Raw genomic sequence first — 22,115 nt, 5'->3', positions numbered from 1 at the left:
AATAAACCAGTAATCAAATAAGTAAAATGTTTCTCTGAATTCTATGACCTGCTCTAGCAAATTAGTTGAACCCAAGGATGGGAACCTCCAATCTACAGCCAGTCAGTCAGAAAGAAGCACAGGTGACAACCTGAACTTGTGACTAGAATTTGAAGTGGGGTTGGGGGGCAGCCTTGTGGGACTGAGGCGTAACTTGTGGAATTTCCCCCTCTCTCCAGGCAGACAGCGTCAGAATTTAATTGAATTGTAGGATGATACCCAGTTGATGTTGGAGATTTGCTTGCTGTGAGAAAAAAAGCACACACATTGAAATTAGGAGCAGAATCACATTCATTTTGTATGTTTTTTGATTAATTCTCTTCCTGGTTGCTCTTGGGATTACAATTAGCATCCTAACTTAAAACAATTTACTTTGAATTCATCCTAACTTAATTTTAATAGTGGTAGTCAATAGTTGCTCCAATATTATACCTATATTCCCTCCACACTCCTTCATACTATTGTCACACCAATTATGTCTTTATACATTATAAATCCACCAACACAGTTTTATAATTATTGCTTGAGGCAGCTGTCTTAAAACAGATAGGAGAGTTAACAAACAAAATTAAGTTTATACTGTCTTTTATAAAACTCACGTGGTTACTTTTACCAGTGCTCTTTTTCTTTCACGTGGCTTTGAGTTAGTGTCTAGTGTATAATACACTTTCATTAAAGCCTGAAGAGCTCCCTTTAGTGTTTCTTGTAGGGCAGGTCTGCTAGTGATGAACTGTCTTTATTTATTTATTTTTTTTAATCTGGAAATGTCTTAATTTCTTCTTTATTTTTGAAGGAAGATTTAATAGTTATAGAATTCTTGGTTGAAAGTCTTTTCTTTCAGCACTTAGAAGATATCATCCCACTATCTTCTGGCCTCCATGTTTTCTGACGAGAATCCAACAGTTAATTTTACCGCAGTAGTTTCTCTTAACAGATGATTTTCAGTTTGTTGTGTAGCTTTGAAGTTAAATGTCAGAATTCTAAAATTCATTGATTTTAGTTGTTTTACCCATATTTTTATTGTTTTAAAAGGAGACTGAGTTCACTAAGGACCTTCCCGTAATTTTGGAAGCTGATCTTTTATTTCATATTGTTTTAATTATTTTTAGATAACACATTTTAATATCTTATAAAGCAATTTTCCTTTATTTTTCTAGATTTTGTAATTATTCTTACCTGATTGGCTAATTTTTCAGGTGAATGTTAGAATCATTTGCTCAAGCTCCAATTTATAACTTCCATTGGTCATTTAGAATGCTATTTTTTAAATAGCTCACCTTCTTAGAATTTTCAAGCTTCTCTTTCTCTTCTAATTTAATACTGCTCAGCAAACTTACTGAATTTTTTCACATGGATTCCACTGTACTTTTCCTAGGCATTTAAATCTTTTTGTTGCGATTAATATGCCATGTTATTTTTATTTTTTAATATAAAGCAAACATTTTTTCTGGGGGGAAGAAAAACTACTGAGTTATATACATAAACTTAATGGAGTTAGGGGGGCTCATTCTGGAGCTGAGAGGTTTGTTATTATTTTTTTCTTTGAAGCAACAGAATATGCATATCTTTGTCCAAGTTAAATATTAAGTAGAACTTCATTAAAAAAATAAAAGCAGAGTTGCCTGATTCAAAAAAAGGTCGAGGGATGGTCCAAAGCCTCATGGGCTCTGCCTCCTGTCTCACTGCTCATGGCAGCCTCTGAGGTATTTTCCAACAACTGAATGCCCAGTTACCTGACACAAATAGGAATTCATCTGTGTGGGCTCCTCTGCATAACCTCTTGTGGGTTTTTTTTGTTTTGGTTGTTTTTGTAATGCTTTGTTCTAATTTACAGTGTTTTTCCATCTCTATTCAATGACCACTAATACATCTGAGTCTCAATGAGATCTTGCCTCACTGACTTAGACCACTCCAGTCTCTTATGTCTTACAAGTCAACAGGAGACTGATCATAAGCTTGAAGATGTGGTGGTTCTAGAAAGAACCTGTGATTTCTGCGATACTTTGTCCCTGTCCCATATCACAACAGAGGGAAGTGTTATGACTCTATCACTTAGAAATACAGTGCCCAGTTTTCAACTAAAGGAGTAGGTAGATTATATTATTATGAATTTTACTTCAGCAGAGAATGGAGGGTGTTATGAAATAGCTGATGTGTAAGAGGAAGGTGGGTCTGAAAAGGCTTAGAACCACAGGACAAGAAGCATCTTTAAAACAAACACTCAAAATCTGTGTTCTAAGTTACTACAAAAGATTTTTTATTAATTAAATTTTTAGGATAAAATAATTTTTAAAATACCTATGATACTTTTAAAAACTACTGAGTATTTAATGATGTTTTCAATCAGAAAAAACTTTAATCTTAAAGAACAGATTGCATAAAGTAGCCAGGGCTACAAGAGGGAAAGAAAATGGAGACCTGGTATACGTGTATTCATAAAGGACTTAAACGCTAAACTTTTAAACAAAAAACAACTTATACTTATTGTTTCAAGTTTTGTTGTGAGACTAATTATTCACTGACGTCATACAGCAATTCTTACAGAGGAGAGTTTTTACTCAAATCCAGCCCATACGTTTCCTTCTATGGCAATCTGTATGGGAACGGAATGAGATCTAGTACAGTTTTACAACAAATTCAATATCTAAAGGGTTGGCACTAAGCAAAAATTTGAAGTAATCTATGCAGTATTTGAAAATAATTGAGAATTACAACAACTTAAATTACTTCCAGGAGGTGTTACCTTAAGATATAAGAAGGAGATGGAGCTCTTCAAGGGAGTGGATATATTTACCACAGGGCAGTATAATCCCCAAAGGCAAACAGACCCTGAGGAGGAACAGATACTCATTCCACACAAGACTCGCATGAATAGCATTGTAGGGAGTCTTACTAGTTATAATCAAAAACTGGCAGGTAAATTCTAATATTGACTTCTCTTCCCAAATGATTTTCTTCTCAGAAGTAAAATCAGAAAAGGGACTGAATTCTGGAAAGAAATGGTGAGGCTGAGTCCCAGGCCCTCAAATTGTGGATGTTGTCTCCCCTACCTCAAGATGGGATTTGCATCCCATGTTCTGCCTTATAGTCTCCTGTGTATGAAATACAATTTGTGTGATTTGCCCTTGGAAAAATCATAGTGGAATCTGAGAACTTTCTGGGGCATCAGTTTTTGTCCTTCAGTATCCTAAATTCAGATAATCTCAACATCCAGAAATATCCTTTGATTTGTTCTTTCTCTGATATCTTATGTCCTTGGGATCAAAGCCTCTTTCACTGGCACCAAATAATGCCCAGTGAGGAGTTTTGGCCATATAATCCTTTGCGCTGAATGTTTTTGATCCACTGCTGTCTTCATATTCCTGGATGAGCTCCTGGAAGCGGTTGTAATCAATCCACGTCCACCATTCTCTATCAATCTTAAACTAGAAGGAAAAAAAAGTAGTTAGGTCAGAAGTAAAAACATCCATTCAAAAAATCAAATAAAAACAAAAAAATGAGCCTGATCTTTTGCCCCTATCACATTAAAGAAAATTCTTTCATCCTCCAGATATGGTTCCATACCAAAGCAGAATGTACTATAATCAAAAGAGAGTTTGTTTTCCTTTAGGACTGCACCATGCTGAACCTGGAAGACCCAACTGCTGAATAAAGAATACATCCTGGAACTCCAAGTCAAGTTTATCTCGAGCAGTATCAATGAAAGAGGGTTAATTAATTTTTTTGGCATTATCATGTGTTAACAGTCAAGCTAATTTCTCTTATTGCTACTTTTTATCTGGTATGAATTTTCATGGTTGTGCTAGTAGCACCTAGTAGAATCCTTTGCTGGTGTTAATAGTGAAGCTTTAATCAACAACTTCTAATTTTGAAATGCTAACTTAATGATTCAAACTAACCATTTTAGCCTAACACGGACACAATATCTCATTAGTGGAAAGCCTTGTTAGGAATTTCAATTAAACAAAGGGAAAGAATCCAATTTGTACTCTCTTAAGAAAATTGCTTCTAAAGAGTCAATGTAGAGTAACGACCAGAAGTGAAAAAAGTAAGTTAATGAGGCTCTGAAGGAACTACTAATCTAACTGGAGGCTTTTGATTCAATGCCTCCTTTGGCATTCATTCATGTAAATGTATAATACATTGATACTTGATTTATAAACAGGGAAATCTGTTTTGCCACTGTCTTTTAAAAAAAACCTGATTATGAACCAAATTAATTAACAATTTCATATCCTAGCTGAGAAACACATTGAAAATATATAGGTACTGTGTTTCCCCGAAAATAAGACCTCGCCAGACAATCAGCTCTAATGTGTCTTTTGGAGCAAAAATTAATATAAGACCCAGTATATATTATATTACATTATATTATATTACATATTATATTACAATATTATGTTATACCCAATCTAATATCATAGTAAAATAAGACCGGGTCTTATATTAATTTTTGCTCCAAAAGACGCATTAGAGCTGATTGTCTGGCGAGGTCTTATTTTCGGGGAAACAGGGTACCTGGATTTAGAATATTAAAATATATTGAATTTAAATAACATTTAATTTTTAAAAATTTTTATTAAAGTACAGTTGACATACAATATATTAGTTTCAGGTACACAACATAGTGATTCAACATTTACATACCTTACCGTGTAATCACCACACTAAGTCTAGTAACCATCTGTCACTGTGCAAAGTTATTACGATATTATTGACTATATTCCCTGTGCTGTAATGACATGTGATTTTTCACCCAACAGCTAAGAGCTTTCTAGGGTGAAAAATGCCGAACAAATGGAAAGCTTAATCTATCAATCATCAAAAATTTTCTTCTAATAATAAGACTACTCTTTGAAACGGTGCCCCAAGGGCACTTATGAACTCTACAACTCAAGATATCAAATCCGTATCTCCCCAACATTTTCCCTCCCAAGACTGACTGCTCTTGAATGTGAAAGCAATCACTGTCATCTCCAAGTGCTGAGCCTCAAAACTAGAGTCAAAAGTGCCCCTTCCCTCCCCAGCCCCTCACATGGAAAAACCAGCCAGTCCCACTGATTCTTCCTTAGCAGCATTTTTATCACCATGCTCCAATGCCACCCTAACACAGGCCCTCACTTGTGGGACTCAACAAGATTCTTCTAGCTGAGTGGTCTTCTAATTCCAGTTTTGGCTGCTTCCAAATCCTGCAGGCTGCCTAGGATTACTATGCTGGCAGAACAGAGCCCCATCCTCTAGGACTACAGGGTGTGATCAAAAGGTACGGTGAATGTTTAAATAAAAAAAATTATTAATATTAGAGTAAAAGACACACTGCCATTAATCCCCCTCAAAACACTCCCCCTTACTTTGAACACACTTATCCCATCGTTCTTGCCACTTTCTGAAGCAGTTCTGGAAGTCCTCTTTCGTGTCTTTAGTTGCGCTGTCGTGGCTGCCTCAATGTCCTGCATCATTTTTACTTTGGGGAAGAGCCAGAAGTCGCACAGTACCAGATCCGGTGAGTAAGGTGGATGAGGACACACTGTAATGTTTTCATTTGACAGGAATTGCCATATACCAGAAGCCATGTATGACACAGGGCATTGTCGTGATGAAGGATGATTCACGGCACACTTGAAAACACACCTTCTCTCAACCGTAGCTCACACCCGACTGACGGTAAGAGAAAAGTTGAAACTTGTCACTCACTGTTCCTAAGGTTCTACACACGACTTCCCGTATTGAAGACCCCTGCCTTTCCGTTGGATGGCACTCAGCAGCGGCATTCACCGTGTTTTTTATCACAACAGAACAGCCCCTTATGTGACTCCCATGCTGTTCTTTCTGTCTGATTAACACCCATTGAAGCCTCAGGTCTCCTCATCGATGTCCTTTGCTCTGGGAAGTCTTCCCGAATCACTTTAGACTATGACAGTCTCCCTGCCATAGGATCTCACTGCACTCTGAACTTGCCAAACAAGAGCATATTATAATTGCTTCCGTAGTTACTTCTCCCATTCCCCCACAACCCTGCCAAGACTGCTAGCTTTGTGAATATATGTGATCTATTATAATTTATGCTGTCACTTAGGACTTACAAGAGCCTCGCCTCTTCCTGCTTACCTCTTACTAAAGCTAGAAGACTACATGATCAAAAAAATTTCCACCTGTTCTATTAACATCTTGAGAGACAGGATGGAATTTTGCTGCTATTGGCTCCACAGAACTGAGTGGACTGTATTCACAGTGTATTCACGATAGTGGGCATGATCCTCACATATAACTGAAAGTGGGATTGCTTCTCAACTAATGCAAGAGTAACACGTCATTAACGTTGTATGACAGTAAAATAAGGCTGATAATGATGTCAACCTTTTATTCCTCCCTCCTGTTAACACTTATGGAGTGCCAACTACAAATGTGGCCCAGTCACAGACATTAAAAACATTATAACATAACATGGTGTGAGCAGTGAATGAGGTTACGCACAAGGCACTCAGGGAGTACAGAGCAAAATGTGATAAATCACCCTGCCCCTCGAGCTTGTGCCGGCTAGAAGAGTCCTCTTGGGGGCTCCCCACTTGGCTGGTTCAGTAAAGCAGACAACCATTTTCTCCTCTTCCCTATGTCTTTTTTTTTTTCCCTCCTCAAGGTCCACCATCCTGGTCGTCATCTTCCCTCAAACTCAAACAATGATCACTTGCCATGAATATTCTAAGAGACTAAAAGTTTAGCTTTTGTGAAGGGATTTGGAAGCAGCTGGTAACCACAAGATGGCCTCAGGGTTTTTTTGAAAATTAATTTGGGGAAGGTATTCTATAATGTTGTAAAGATTTTGTTGGGTATCCGATGGACATGCGTCCTATTTGGGAGACCACCTCAGGGATACTGTGGATACCTGATCATGGCATTGTACATCAGAAGCTAAACATTAATGAATGCCAACTATAATTTTATATATATAATGTGATGGTTCAGTGTGAGGTCGGAGGGATAGTGGATGGGGGGAGGGGGGTTCACAGTATGAGGAATATAAATGATGAACGTCTAAGTATTACCTTGTTTTGTACACCTGAAACTAATAAATAAATTAATTAAAAAAAAAAACAAAAGTTTAGCTTTTGACTAGAGCAATGGATTTAAAATATTTTTTGCCACAACCTACACTAAGAAATACATCGTATATCTCAACCTAGTAAACAGACACATAGTCTAAAAACACAACTTTCACAAAACTACAGGCAGCGTATTTCATTTAAAAAATTGCTGGCTGCCACACAGTAAATTAATTTCCTAACTCTAATGCAGTTTGAGTAGATATGGTCTAACTATAAAACTCTAACCTGGCTTAAAATGGAAGAAATTAGTTGCACAGATACAACTGTAAGCTAATATCTGAAAAATGGCAACTCTTCCAAAGTCTAAGAAAACAAGTAAATGTACACAAGGTAGGTATAGTAGTTTGTTTGGATTGCCATAATAAAATACCACTGACTCGGTAGTTTAAACAACAAAAATTCATTGTCTTACATTTCTGGATGATAGAGTTCAAAGACAAAGGTCCCAGCAATAGCCATCTTCTCACTGTGACTTCACATGGCTTTAGTGTGCACACAAGGGTGGCTGTGGGAGGAGTGCATATTCTGGTGTCTCTTCTTATAAGAACACCAATTCTAGCAGATCAGAGCCTCAACATTATGACTTCCCTTAACCTTAATTGCTTCCTTAGAGGCACCGTCTCAACTATACACACAATGGGGGATAGGACTTGACACATGAATTTTGAGGGGACATTAACATTCACTCTATGACATTAGACTACTCTTAGCTATCAGACCCCTAAGACAAAAGTGAATCTATATATGCTCCTTCTCAAGACAATCTGAGAATAATATTGAATAAAAGCTCAGAAAAAGTCAAAGTGTTTCATGTAAAACGCAGAAGCTAAGAGGGCAAATATTAGTATGATTGGCACAAAAATAATGCTGAAAGGCAGAGCTTCATAACCAGAGGAATGAAACCCCAAATCATAAAATGTGAGGTTAAATATGTACAGACATGAAATCACCCTGCTTCAAGAATTCCTCAAATCCAACAGTAAGGGAAGAGGCAAATCTATGCAATATTACAATAAACTTAAAAGGTCACAGATGATCTCAAAAACACACCCAAAGCATAAAAAGGTACGACCTTGACTAAACAAAGCCAGCTGCTAAGGATCAGTAACCTGTTGGCTAGATGAGCCAGTTCTATGGGCCCCTACCATCTAAAACAAGCAAAGTGCTGTACAATGAGTCTTGTTCTCATTATTTTCTTGTCTTTCACACAGGAAAAATTTCATTAAACAGAATAATGACAAATAGGTTCTTTATTATTTTAAAAATTTAAAAAGATTCTATTAAAGAAACTTTCGGTCAAGCTGGGGAGTAGATAAACCTGTGTTTCCCTCTTTCCATGACCACATCAAAATTACAACTGAAATAAAGGCCTGAACCGGAATATGGGAATGGAGAAAGTAAGCGTGCTGAAGAAAATGGAATACTCTAAATATCAAACTTTCTTTTACATAAACTTAAGGGTAACCACTCAAAAAAAAAAAATCCAGAACTGAAATATATACCGTAATAAAAGAAGAAACGGAGGGAAACATCATAGAATACCACCACACAGAAATAATAGACAACAACAAAAGGCAAAGAAACAATGGAGACACAGCCTTACCAGAAAACTAAAGATAGAATGACAGGAAATCCCCACGTATCAATAATCACCCTAAAGGTAAATGGACTGAACTCACTAATAAAAAAGGCACAGAGTAGCAGATTGGATCAGAAAACTAAATCCAACCATATGCTGTCTCCAAGAGACACATCTCAGCGACAAGGACACGCACTGACTCAAAGTGAAAGGGTGGAAATTGACACTACAAGCAAATGGTACCCAGAGAAAATCAGGTGTAGCCATAATGATATCAGATGAAACAGACTTCAGGGTGAAAAAGGTAACAAGAGACAAAGATGGACATTTCATAATGGTAAAGGGGACTATACAACAAGAAGACGTAACAGTCATCAATATTTATGCCCCCAATCAGAGAGCACCAAAATATACCAAGCAACTACTAACAGAACTAAAGGGAGAAACTGACGAAAACACAATTATACTAGGGGACTTAAATGCGTCATTGACAGCTATGGACAGATCATCCAAACAGAAAATAAATAACAAAATAGCAGCCCTAAATGACACACTAGATGAAATGGACATTATTGACATATGTAGAGCAATTCATCCTAAAACATCAGACTATACAATCTTTTCGAATGTACATGGAACATTCTCAACGATAGACCATATATTGGGACATAAAATCAGCCTCAGCAAATGTAAGAAGACTGAAATCATACCAAGCATATTCTCTGATCACAAGGCTTTGATAATGGATATCAACTGCAAAAAGAAAGCAGGAAAAAAACACAAATACATGGAGATTAAACAACATACTTTTAAAGAACGACTGGGTCAAGGAAGAAATTAGAGGAGAGATCAAAAGATACATAGAAACAAATGACAATGAAAATACATCCTACCAAAATTTTTGGATGCCGCGAAAGCAGTTTTAAGAGGGAAATTTATATCATTACAGGCCTATCTCAAGAAACAAGAATAATCCCAAATAAATAACCTCATGTTACACCTTACAGACTAGAAAAAGAAGAACAAGTGAAACCCAAGGTCAGCAGAAGAAAGGAAATAACGAAAATCAGAGCAGAACTAAATGAAATAGAGAACAAAAAACAATAGAAAAAATTAATGTGACAAAGAGCTGGTTCTTTGAAAAGAGTAACAAAATCGACAAACCCTTGGCTAGACTCACTAAGATGAAAAGAGAGAAGACACTAATTAACAAAATCAGAAATAAAAAAAGGGAAGTTATCACAGACACAACAGAAATACAAAGGATCATCCAAGAATACTCTGAAGGATTGTATGCCACCAAATTCAATAACCTAGAAGAAATGGACAAGTTCTTAGAAACATATAGCCTTCCTAGGCTGAACCATGAAGAACTGGAAAATATAAAGAGACCGATCACCAGTAACGAAATTGAATCAGTCATCCAACACCTTCCCTAAAGCAAAAGTCCGGGACCAGATGGTTTCACTAGTGAATTCTACTAAACCTTCAAAGAGAATCTAATACCAATCCTGCTCAAACTCTTCCAAAAAGTTGAAGAAGAGACAGTACTCCCTGACTCCTTTTATGAGGCTAATATTACCCTGATACCAAAACTTGGTAAGGACAACACAAAAAAAGAAATCTACAGACCAATATCTCTGATAAATACAGATGCAAAACTCCTAAACAAAATTCTAGCCAATCGAATACAACAATGCATTAAGAAAATTATTCATCATGACCAAGTGGGGTTCATCCCTGGGGCACAAGGATGGTTCAACATATGCAAATCTATCGATGTAATACATCACATAAATAAAATAGAGGACAAAAATCATATGATTATATTAATTGATGCAGAAAAAGCATTTGACAAGATACAACATCCATTTACGATTAAAACAATAAAATAGGTAAAATAGGTAAAATAAAATAGGTAGAGAAGAAAAATACCTTAACATTATAAAGGCCATATATGACAAGCCCTCAGCTAATCTCACAATTAATGGTGAAAAACTGAAGCCCTTTGCTCTACATTCAGGAACACGACAGGGCTGTCCCCTGTCACCTATGCTTTTCAACATAGTGTTGGAAGTCCTTGCCAGAGCAATTAGGCAAGAGAAAGTAATAAAATGCATCCAAATTGGGAATGAAGAAGTTAAATTATCACTCTTTGCAGATTACTTGATGCTACATATAGAAAACCCTAAAGACTCCACCAAAAAGCTATTAGAAACAATCAACAAATACAGTAAAGTTGCTGGCTACAAAATCAAGGTACAAAAGTCCATTGCATTCCTGTATACTAACAATGAAATCTCAGAAAAACAAATACGAAAAAGAAATCCTTTTGTAATTGCAGCAAAAGGAATAAAGTACCTAGGAATAAACTTAACCAAGTATGTGAAAGACCTATATGCCGAAAACTATAAGACATTTTGAAAAGAAATTGAAGAAGACACAAAGAAATGAAAAGACATTTTGTGCACATGGATTGGAATCAATATAGTTAAAATAGCCATATTACCCAAAGCAATATACAGATTTAATGCAATCCCCATCAAAATCCCAATGGCATTTTTTAAAGAAATAGAAATCATCAGATTTGTGTGGAACCACAAAAGACCCCGAATAGCGAAAGCATCTTAGGAAAAAAGAACACTACTGGAGGTATTGCACTCCCTGACTTTAGCTTGTACTACAGGACTACAATAATCAAAACAGCACGGTATTGGCAGAAAAACAGACACATAGACCAATGGAATAGAATTGAGAACCCAGAAATAAAACCACATAAATATGGACAGATAATTTTTGACAAAGAAGCTAAAAAGTTACAATGGAGGAAAGAGAGCCTCTTCAATAAATGGTGAAACAAATGAGAAACAAAAACTGGTAGACACAGACAATAGTTGAGTGGTTACCAGAGGGTAAGGGGGATGGGGGGGTGGGTGATGAGGGTTAAGGGGGATCAAATATAGGGTGATGGAAGGAGAAATGACTCTGGGTGGTGAACACACAATGGGATTTATAGATGATGTAATACCGAATTGTACACCTGAAATCTATGTAATTTCACTAACAATTGTCACTCCAATAAATTAAAAAAATATATATTTGTTGAACTAATGAATGCATGAATGAATGAGGAAGGAAAGTAAGTACCAAAATTAGCAAGATGGAACAGTGTCTGATTACAGAAGTTAAGACGATGAGAAAGGAAAGCAGATGAAGGTGTGGAGGTTGTTAATTCATTAAACAAACACTGAGAATCCAATATGTGCTCTAGGAAGTGTCAGAGATGACGGCCCTTGTCGAACCCAGAGCTTTGTAGAAAAGCTCTGAGAACCATCTGAAATCTAGCTGAACAGAAGTTTTATAACTAAGGATATAAAGAAGCCATGTGAAGACTGGTACGAGGGGCGCAGACACGAAATGGGCTGGTCCCACATCCACATGTGCTAGTTGAGAACCAGGAGAAATATCTCAGTCACAGAGGTTCCCCACGGAGGAGGGAGGGAACCCAGGACCCCACACCAGGCTTCCCAGCCTGGAGTACTGGTGCTGGGAAGAGGAGCACCCACAATTTCAGACTGTGAAAAACAGTGGGGATTCCAGCCATCTGGATGGGACAGAAGGCTGTGGGAAACCCAGATGTCCTCTTAAAGAGGCTATGTAGGCACTCACTCTGGGCTCTGGCAGAGAGACGGTGACTCTGGGGGCATTGGAGACATACAGTAAGAGACTGAGCTCTGTAACTTCCAGGCGAGGACTGGAGGGACAGTCCCCATTTGTGCTGTGTGGGGGCCCTCCTCCCCTGCAACTAGCAGGCGGGCACGATCTTTCCCATGTTGAGCCTGCCTCTACAGGCCAAATCTAAACCTGAAAGGCCTGTGAGCTCTGCTGCTCCACCCTGCTGACTCACTGAGACCCTGCCCCAACTTGCATACCACAGGAGGCTTTATCAGCAGTGAACCTTACGGGAGCTGGCAGGTGGCAGCACGCCTCAGGGTGCCCTGGCTTTTTGTGGAGCTGCCCCAGTCCCGTACTGGTGGCAGTCCTCAGTTTGTAATGTGGAGTCTCCCTCGCACCTCCAGGAACAGAACAGGCAGCAACTAACTGAGGATTGCTCTGTAGCTCCTACCAGGTAGCCCCCAGCTGGTCAGAGGCAGTGGCTGACCTGGGCCTGTACTGGAGCCCCTCCCAAGAGGACGCAGAGCCAACATACTTGCAGGTTGGCTTTATATCACAGCAGAGCACTTCCCAATTAGCCCCACAAGTGGCACATACAAAGGGCAGTCTCAACAGGCACCAGACCCTGCTGAGGCGAATCCTACTCAGTGGAGTAAGCCCCCCGTACAGCAGCCCATAAGCTGTGGATATGGCCAAACACCACAGCCAGTCAGCCTGAGGGTCAATACCACCCACTGATATGCCAACAGCAGTCAAGGCTCAACTATAACAGGAGGGCTCACACAACCCACACAGGGGACACTCCTGGAGCACCCAGTTCAGGGGACCAGGGAGACTGTGCCACTGGGCCCTACAGAGTACCTACTACATAAGGCCACCTGGCAAGACTGGGAAACATAGCAGCCCTACTTAACACACAGAAACAAACACAGAGAGGTAGCCAATGAGGAAACAAAGAAATATGTCCCCAATGAAAGAACCGGAGAAAGGTTCAGAAAAAGAACTAAATGAAATGGAGGCAGCAACTTACCAGAAACAGAATTCAAAACAATGATTTTAAGCCAAGGAACTTAGTGAAAACCTCAACAAAGAGATAGTAAGCATATAATAGGACATAGATACCATGTCCAGTCAGAACCAGTCAGAAGTGAAGAATACAATAACGGAAATGAAGAATGCACTGGAAGGAATCACCAGCAAACTAGATAAAGCAGAGAATCGAATTAGCGATGTGGACAACAAGGTAGCATTAAACACCCAATTGGAACAGCAAAAAGAAAAAAGAATCCAGAAAAAATGAGGATAGTTTAAGAGACCTCTGGGACAACATCAAGTGTAACAATGTCCCCATCACAGGGTACCAGAAGGAGAGAGAGAAAGCAAAAGAATGAGAACCTAATTGAAGAAATAATGACTGAAAACTTCCCTAAACTGGGGAAGGAAATAGATACCATGTTTCCCTGAAAATAAGGGACCTAGCCGGACAATGAGCTCTAATGCGTCTTTTGGAGCAAAAATCAATGTAAGACCTGGGCTTATATTATATTATGTTACATAAGACCTGGTCTTATATTATAGTAAAATAAGACCATCTTATATTAATTTTTGCTCCAAAAGATGCATTAGAGCTGATTGTTCGGCTTGGTCTTATTTTTGGGGAAACACGGTATGCAAGTCCAGAAAGCACAGAGTCCCAAACAAGATGAATCTAAAGAGGCCCACACCAAAACACATTAGAATTAAAATGCCAAAAGTTAAAGACAAAGACATAATCTTAAAAGTAGCAACAGAAAATGTTACCGTGTTTCCCCCAAAATAAGACCTAACCAGAAAATAAGCCCTCGCATGATTTTTCAGGATGACATCCCCTGAACATAAGCCCTAATGCGTCTTTTGGGCAAACCTTAATATAAGACCCAGTCTTATTTTCGGGGAAACACAGTAGCTATGTACAAGGGAGCGCCATAAAGTGTCAGCTTGTTTTTCAACAGAACCTTTGCAGGCAGAAGGAATTGGCAGGAGATATTCAAAGTGATGAAAAGCAAGGAACTACAACCAAGATTATTCTACACAGCAAGGCTATCAGTTAGAACTGAGAAAGACATAAAGAGTTTCCCAAACATGAAAAAAATCAAAGGAGTTCATCACCATTAGACCAGCATTAAAAGAAATGTTAAAGAAACTTCTTTAAGAAGAAAAAGAAAAAATATCATTGGAAACATGAATAATAAAATGGCAATAACTACATACCTATCAATCATTACTTTCAATATAAATGGATTAAATACTCCAATCAAAAGACCGACAGTGGTTGAATGGATAAGAATATATGACACGACCCATGCATATGGCTGCCTACAACAGAACCACTTCAGATCGAAAGACACACATAGACTAAAAGAGATGGGAAAAAGATATTTTATGCAAATAGAAACAAACCAACAAAAAGGCTGTAGCAGCAATATTTATATCAGACAAAATAGACTTTAAAACAAAAGCTATAACAAGAGACAAAGGATATTTCATGATGATAAAGGGATAAATCCAAAGAGACCACATACCCTTGTAAACATTTATTCATGCACCCAATGTAGGAGTACCTAAATATGTAAAACAAATATTGACAGATATTTGAGAGTAACACAGTAATAGTAGTAGTGGGGGACTCTAACACCACATTGACACCAGACAGATCTTCCAGAAAGAATATCAACAAGGAAACAGTGGCCCTAAATGACACACTAGAGCAGATGAATTTAATTGATATTTTTAGAACATTTCACCCTAAAGCAGCAGAATATACGTTCTTTTCAAGCACACATGGAACATTTTCCAGGACAGATAATATGTTGGATCACTAACAAATCTCAATAAATTTAAGAACATTGAAATTATATCAAGCATCTTCTCCGATCACAATGGTATGAAACTGAAAACAATTACAAAAAGAAACCTAAAAAACACACAAACACGTGGATACTAAATAACATGCTCAATAAACAATGAATGGATTATCAAGGAGATCAAGGAAGAAATCAAAAGATACATTGAGACAAATGATAAAAATACAATGATCCTAAATCTAGGGGGCACAGCCAAAGCAGTGCTAAGAGGGAAATTCACAGCAATACAGGCCTACCTCAAAAAGAATGATCTCAAATAAACAATCTAACCTTACACCTAAAGGAAATAGAAAAAGAAAAACAAAGACCAAATAGAGTAGAAAGAAGTCAATAATAAATATCAGAGGGAAAATAAACAAAATAGAGTAAAAAAAAATACAAAACATCAATGAAACCGAGAGCTAGTTCTTTGAAAACTTAAAGAAAATTAATAAACCTTTAGCCAGACTCATCAAGAGAGAGGGCCCCCCCAAAAAACATAAAAGTGGAAATGAAAGAGAAGTAACAACTGATATCACAGAAATATAAAGGATTATAAGAAAATAATATGAACAATTATATGCCAACACATTGGATAACCTGGAAGAAATGGATAAATTCCTAGAAACATACAATCTTCCAAGATGGAATCAAGAAGAAAAAGAAAATCTGAACATACTGATAACTACTAAATTAAACCAGTGATCAAAAATCTCCCAACAAATAAAAGTCCTGGGTCAGATAGCTATACAGGTAAATTTTACCAAACATTCAAAGAAGAATTAACATCTATCATTTCCAATTATTCCAAAACAAATAAAAATAAAATGAAGAGGAGAAAAGGCTGCTATACTCATTTTACCAGGCCAGCATTACCTTGATTCTAAAACCAGACAAAGACAATACCAAAAAAAAAAAGAAAGAAAGAAAACAATAGGTCAATATCCCTGATGAACATGGATGCAAATATCAACAACAAAATATTAGTAAACCAAATTCAGCAATACAGTAAAAAGATTATGACTATGATATAGTGGGATTTATTCCTGGGATGCAACACTGGTTCAATACCTGCAAATCAATTAACCTGATACACCATGTTAACAAAATGAAAAATAAAAATCATATGGTCATATCAATAGATGCAGAAAAAGCAGTTGACAAAATCCAGCATCCATTTATGATAAAAATATCTGCAAAATGGGAACAGAGGGAACATACATACGTCAGCATATTAAAGGCCATATATGACAGAGCCACAGCTAACATCATACTCATTGGTGAAAAGCTAAAAGCATTTTCCTTAAGACCAGGGACTAAATAAGGATGTCCACAATCACCATTTTCATTTAACATCATATTAAAAGTCCTAGCCACAGCAATCACAAGAAAAAGAAATAAAAGCCTTCCAAATTGGAAAGAAAGAAGTAAAATTGTCATTATTTGCAGATGACATGATACTAAATATAGAGAATCCTAAAGAATCCACTAAAAAAACCTATTAGAACTGATAAATGAGTTCAGTAAAGTACCATGATATAAAATTAATATTATATAAGTGTAGGAAAGATGTTGAAGAAAATTTGTCTTCGTTGGTTGATGTGAGCTTTTGTCTATTAGCTTTTATCTGTTCCTGTATGTGAGGTGATTTCTGTACTGTGATCAGGGGTTGAGTAAATTCCCCCTTTGGTCTCATTCTCCTGAGCCAGGGAGACATGAGATAAGGTTTTCTATTTGGTCTCATACTTTTGAGTAGGGGAGATATGAGATAATGTTTGCTGTTCTATCCGTGTTGTGAGGTGATGGTTAGCTTAGGGTTAAAGAAATTCTTGATCAGGGGTTGAGAGAATTCCCTCTTTGTTCTTCTGTCTGTTTCACCCACATCAGCAGAGGAAGTAAAGAAGTAGCTAAATTATATCAGGACAACGTGACAGGCACGTTGCCAGGTTTTGGAAGACCTTGGGCTGATGGTCCCAAGCAAGAACAGTAGATATTGCTTGTCCAGATGAATTGGCCCTTTGGCTGGATGGGCAGCATTCATATCAGTAACTGCGGGACCCTCCCGGAACTGGCCATTCCTGGAGGGATAGGCAGGAACAAGAAAGTTGACTCGGGGGTGCATCTAAACAGATATATAAAACAGACCTCAGGTGGAATGACTGATTGATTGCTGTTTCAAGAAATTACTATTCAGAAGATCTGCTGTTTCAGGACTGCTTTTCAGGATTGGATTGTTTCAGAGTAAGAGATCGGAACTTGCCTCAATGAACAGTAGAGAGACTTCTTTTGTTGGTAAATTGTCATCATTCTAGCATCTTTGGGAACCTGTATGCAGCTTGCAGTATCAGAAGACGTCCTAACTTCTAACAACAACGCAACAACAGCAACAATCTTCAGATTGCTAACACCTTGAAAATTTATATGCAGCTTGCAGCTTGCAGCATCAGAAGACGTCTGGACTTCTAACAACGACAACAACAGCAGCATTCTTGGGAACTAACAGGCAGCGGTGTGGGAAACGCCTGAGTTTCTCTCAGCTACAGACCTGGAAGGGTTTGATTTATGAATTTTCCAGTACTGTTCTCCCCCAGTTTGGTGAGCTTTTGACATCTACTGTAATAGTTACTATCCTATAGAGCTTATTGCTGCTTTTGGATACTCCTTACTGATGTTAGTTGTGTCTTTAGCCAAGTGATTTTTGATCAATAGTAAACATGTTGGGATCTTGTAAACTTATATGTATACGTACTCCTTTGACATGACATTGGTATCAATGTATGTAGTTTAGTCTTAACCACCTTTACTTTCTGTCATTAGCACATTCTATTAATTGACCTTGTCTTTTGCTATTGCATATTGCTACATAAATTGATTAGATATTGCTAAATAAATTAATTAGCCCCAATCTAGTGTGTGTGTACCTCCTCTTTCTTTTCCTCTGCTCATCATTACAATAAGGAACTCACCCAACTTAACACCAACAAAATCAATCTGATTAAAAAAATGGGCAGAGGACCTGAGTAGACATTTCTCCAAACAGGACATGCAGATGGCCAATAGACATGAAAAGATGCTCAACATCACTAATCATCAGGGAATTGTAAATTGAAACAACAGTGAGATACCACCTCACACCTGTCAGGATGGCTATCATCAACATATCAACAATAAGTGTTGGCGAGGATGAAGAGAAAAGTGAAACTTGTGTACTGTTGGTGGGATTGTAAATCGGTGCAGCCACAATGGAAAACAGTATGGAGGTTCCTCAAAAAATTAAAAATAGATTTAGCATATGACCCAGCAATTCCACTTTGGGTATTTATCTGAAGAAACACAAAACACTACTTTGAAAAGATATATTATTGTACACGTGAAACCTATGTAATTTTACTAACCATTGTCACTCCAATAAATTTTAATAAAAAATACAATAACATAAAAAAAAAAAGGTATATTCACCCCTATGTTCATTGCAACACTATTTACAATAGCCAAGATACGGAAGCACCCTAGGTGTCCATTGATAGATGGATGGATGAAGGAAATGTGGTACAAATATACAACAGACTATTATTCACTCATAAAAATCAATGCAATCTTGCCATTTGTGACAATATGGATGGACCTAGAGAGTATTGTTATGTGAAGGAAGTAGGACTAAGAAAGACAAATGCCATATGATTTCACTTATATGTGGAATCTAAACAACAAAATAAATGAACAAACAAAACAGATATAAAGTCCCAGATACAGAGAACATTTTGATGGTTGCCATCAAAATGGCATCAAAAGGGGGATGGGATTAAGATGTACACATTAGTAGTTATAAAAAATGGCATCAAAGTAGTTATAAAAAAATGGCATCAAAAGGGGGATGGGATTAAGATGTACACATTAGTAGTTATAAAAGTCACAGGGATATAAAGTGCAGCCTAGGAAATATAGTCAATAATACTGTTTAACAACTGTGTATGGTGTCTAGACTTATATGGGTGATCACTTTATAAGTTACATAAATGTCTAATCACTATGTTGTACACAACTAATATAACATTATATATGTCAACTATGATTCATTTTAGTAAGCTAGTTATGTTTGGACACATTTTGATAAACATTTCATATACCAGGCGGCCTTTATTTCCTTTTTTCTTAATGCTCGCACAACATATTCTTCTAAATCCTTAAGCCCGGAAGACCACAAGTCAGCTACATACCATCTAACTACAACCCAAGTATGAGGACCTTTAAACTCACATTGTTTTGAGATTCGAACATGTGAAATTTTAATTGAACGATTCTCATATTATTAAATGTCATTAACTTCAGAAGCTGTTCAGGAAGCCACTTTGGTTTTGAGGGAAGAAAAAGTGAACCTTTCATGTGCAAATTAAGCCTGACTTTACTGTATCAAAATCATTTACATAAGAAGAGGTAGCCTACCCTTGATCTTGACGACCTTTTTATTATTAATCTACCTTATTGTGATACAATTCACATACCATGAAATTGAGCCTTTTGAAGTGTACAATTCAGTGGTTTTTAGTATAGTCACAAAGTTGTGCAAACAACACCACAATATTTTCATCACCTCAAAAAAGAAATCCCATAGCTATTAGCAGTCACTTCCCAATCTGTTCTTCCCCGAGCCCCGGCAACCACTGATCTACTTCCTGTCTCTATGAGTTTACTTATTCTGGACGTTTCATGTAAATGGAATCATACAATGTGTGGCCTTTTGTCTGGCTTTTTTCACCTAGAATAATGTTTTCAAGGTTCACCCATTTCCATGTTTTTAAGTTGAGCAGAAAACTAGGCAGAGTACTATGAACCTCTATGTATCCATCATCTAGCCTCAACAACCCCAGCCCATCCACTCATCATGTACTTCATTTTGTATTAGTTGAAATGAAAGCCCAGATGCTACATTATTTCTGTATAAATATTTCCATAGGACATTATAATAGCTACTCTAACACTGGCTTCCTAATTAGAGTTTTCCTTCTTATTTTAATGGCCCATCTCTACCAAGAATTGAATTTTTCCTTTGCTAGGCATTATTTACTTAAGAAATTCACTGGGTTCATGTACTTGCTCTGCCTAATAAAAGCCCTACATGGGAAAAATGAAAATAGAGTCATGAACCAAAATCTCAGAAAAACTTCTTCAGAGGCCAAGATTCAAAGTGATCTAAAATTTGATAAATACCTCAACATTTCTTCTGACAGTCAGAAACACTCACATGGGGGCTGGTTACTATTTTAGCTTTCCAATGTCATCCAGGAAAGGACTAGAACTTATTACAAAGGTGTTTTGCCTCTGTGTTTTTAGCATGCACCAATTACAAATTAGAAAGCACCTCAAGTGCCTGGTGAAGACTAAAACCAAAGAGAATTTATGAGCCCAACCGACAGAATTTAGGGTTTTCTTAATGTTTGTTTTAGAAAAGGTAGCAAACAAGCAGATATTCACTATAATAAGGCGAGGGGACAACAGAGAGAAAAGAGAAGAAAGCATAAGGGTGGCAGAAGACTTATTCGAGTTACTCTTACCTTTTTGTGAGCTATCAGGAGGCAATTAGAATGTTCGTGTTCACAAGCAATTTCATAGTCGGGGATCAGCGCCACCAGCTCGCGGACGAAGCGTACCACCTCCTCGTACCAGGGCACGTTGGCCATGGTAAGGCTGCTGGCCGAGCTCTCTCCACAATAAGTAACACCCTGCGCAGACATTACAACAGTTAAAGACAGTTACAGACCTACTTAATGTTGTAGAGTAAGCGTTTCAAAGCCAGAAAGGCTCCCACAGGTATTCCGATCCAATTCAACCTGCATTTTACAGTGGAGAAAGTGAAATAAAGATGATAAAACTTGCTAATATGAGTAGTTAGTAAAAAAAAGCAATGGAGCCCCCCGGCCAGCGTTCTTCTCACGCCAACACAGGTGCCTGGGCACCTGTGTTTTGTGTTATGTCACAATCTATGCTGTCCTGTCACAGTGATATATGTGAACAAATAACATCTTTCCATTCAGATTCATTTGAGCAGTATAAATTAATTTTCAAGGGATTATAATCCCCTGGTATAAGAATGCAGGTATAGTTGACACCCCACAAAAATTCACTGAACAATTTCTTCACTGGGAAAATAAGGCAAGCTCCCCTTTTCTAGTACAGTTTAGACTTGAGGTTGGTCAACTTTCTATGAAGGGCTGGGGAGGAATCCTGTTGTTGTTCTTTATTCCTTAAGGATTTCAGTTTGTAATTATTTTGTATATGGATATATATATATACATACACACACAAAGAATCATGCCAGACAGGAAATACATTTGTGGATATACATATATACATTTCAACACACCTACATGTACATACATGTATTTCACCTCCACAGAAATACCCGTTCACTACGAATGCCGTGAGATAACTGTGCTTCTGTTTTGAACTCTGCCTGACAGCCCAGGCATATAAACCCCAAAGGTTTCATAACTAAGTTCTCTATTTGGTAGGGTGCATAATGATAAATTATTAATTTTCTAATAATAAGGTATGTCTTAAATGTGTAGGCTCTTCAAATACCCCAGAATCAAACTTTATTGGCAAATGGTTTGAATATTCTAGACATGTTGCTACTAAGTAGGGAATAACTGAAATAAAAAACGTGCACCAGTCACACACTGTCTCTCTCTCATCCTCTCTCACACACAGACACACATATGCATACACATTATTAAAGGGAGCAGAATGACATTAAATAAAAAACCCACAAATGAGCACTGCAGAGGGACCCCTGACCCTACAGATGGCAGATGGCAGAGCTGGGACTTGGCCGAAAAC

At 37.5% G+C, this 22,115-nt stretch overlaps 1 protein-coding gene across 9 annotated transcripts in view; it reads right to left on the bottom strand.

The window, feature by feature from the left end:
* Positions 1 to 1,849: 1,849 nt before the first annotated feature.
* Positions 1,850 to 22,115, bottom strand: part of LOC308499520 (S-adenosyl-L-methionine-dependent tRNA 4-demethylwyosine synthase TYW1-like) — a 193,637-nt gene continuing 173,371 nt past the window's right edge. For all 9 annotated transcript variants that reach the window (XM_081053065.1, XM_081053068.1, XM_081053066.1 and 6 more), the window contains 2 exons: positions 20,831 to 20,998; positions 1,850 to 3,464 (listed from right to left, as the gene is read on the bottom strand). In XM_081053065.1, the coding sequence (XP_080909191.1) occupies positions 3,243 to 3,464; positions 20,831 to 20,998 (390 nt within the window). In that variant the 3' untranslated portion in view covers positions 1,850 to 3,242. The remainder of the gene's footprint in view (positions 3,465 to 20,830; positions 20,999 to 22,115) is intronic.

Source organism: Rhinolophus hipposideros, assembly GCF_964194185.1.
Source record: "Rhinolophus hipposideros genome assembly, chromosome: 7".
Classification (NCBI taxonomy): Eukaryota; Metazoa; Chordata; class Mammalia; order Chiroptera; family Rhinolophidae; genus Rhinolophus; species Rhinolophus hipposideros.
Note: the sequence above shows the minus strand (reverse complement) of the source record. Positions and strands in the feature narration are given on the sequence as shown.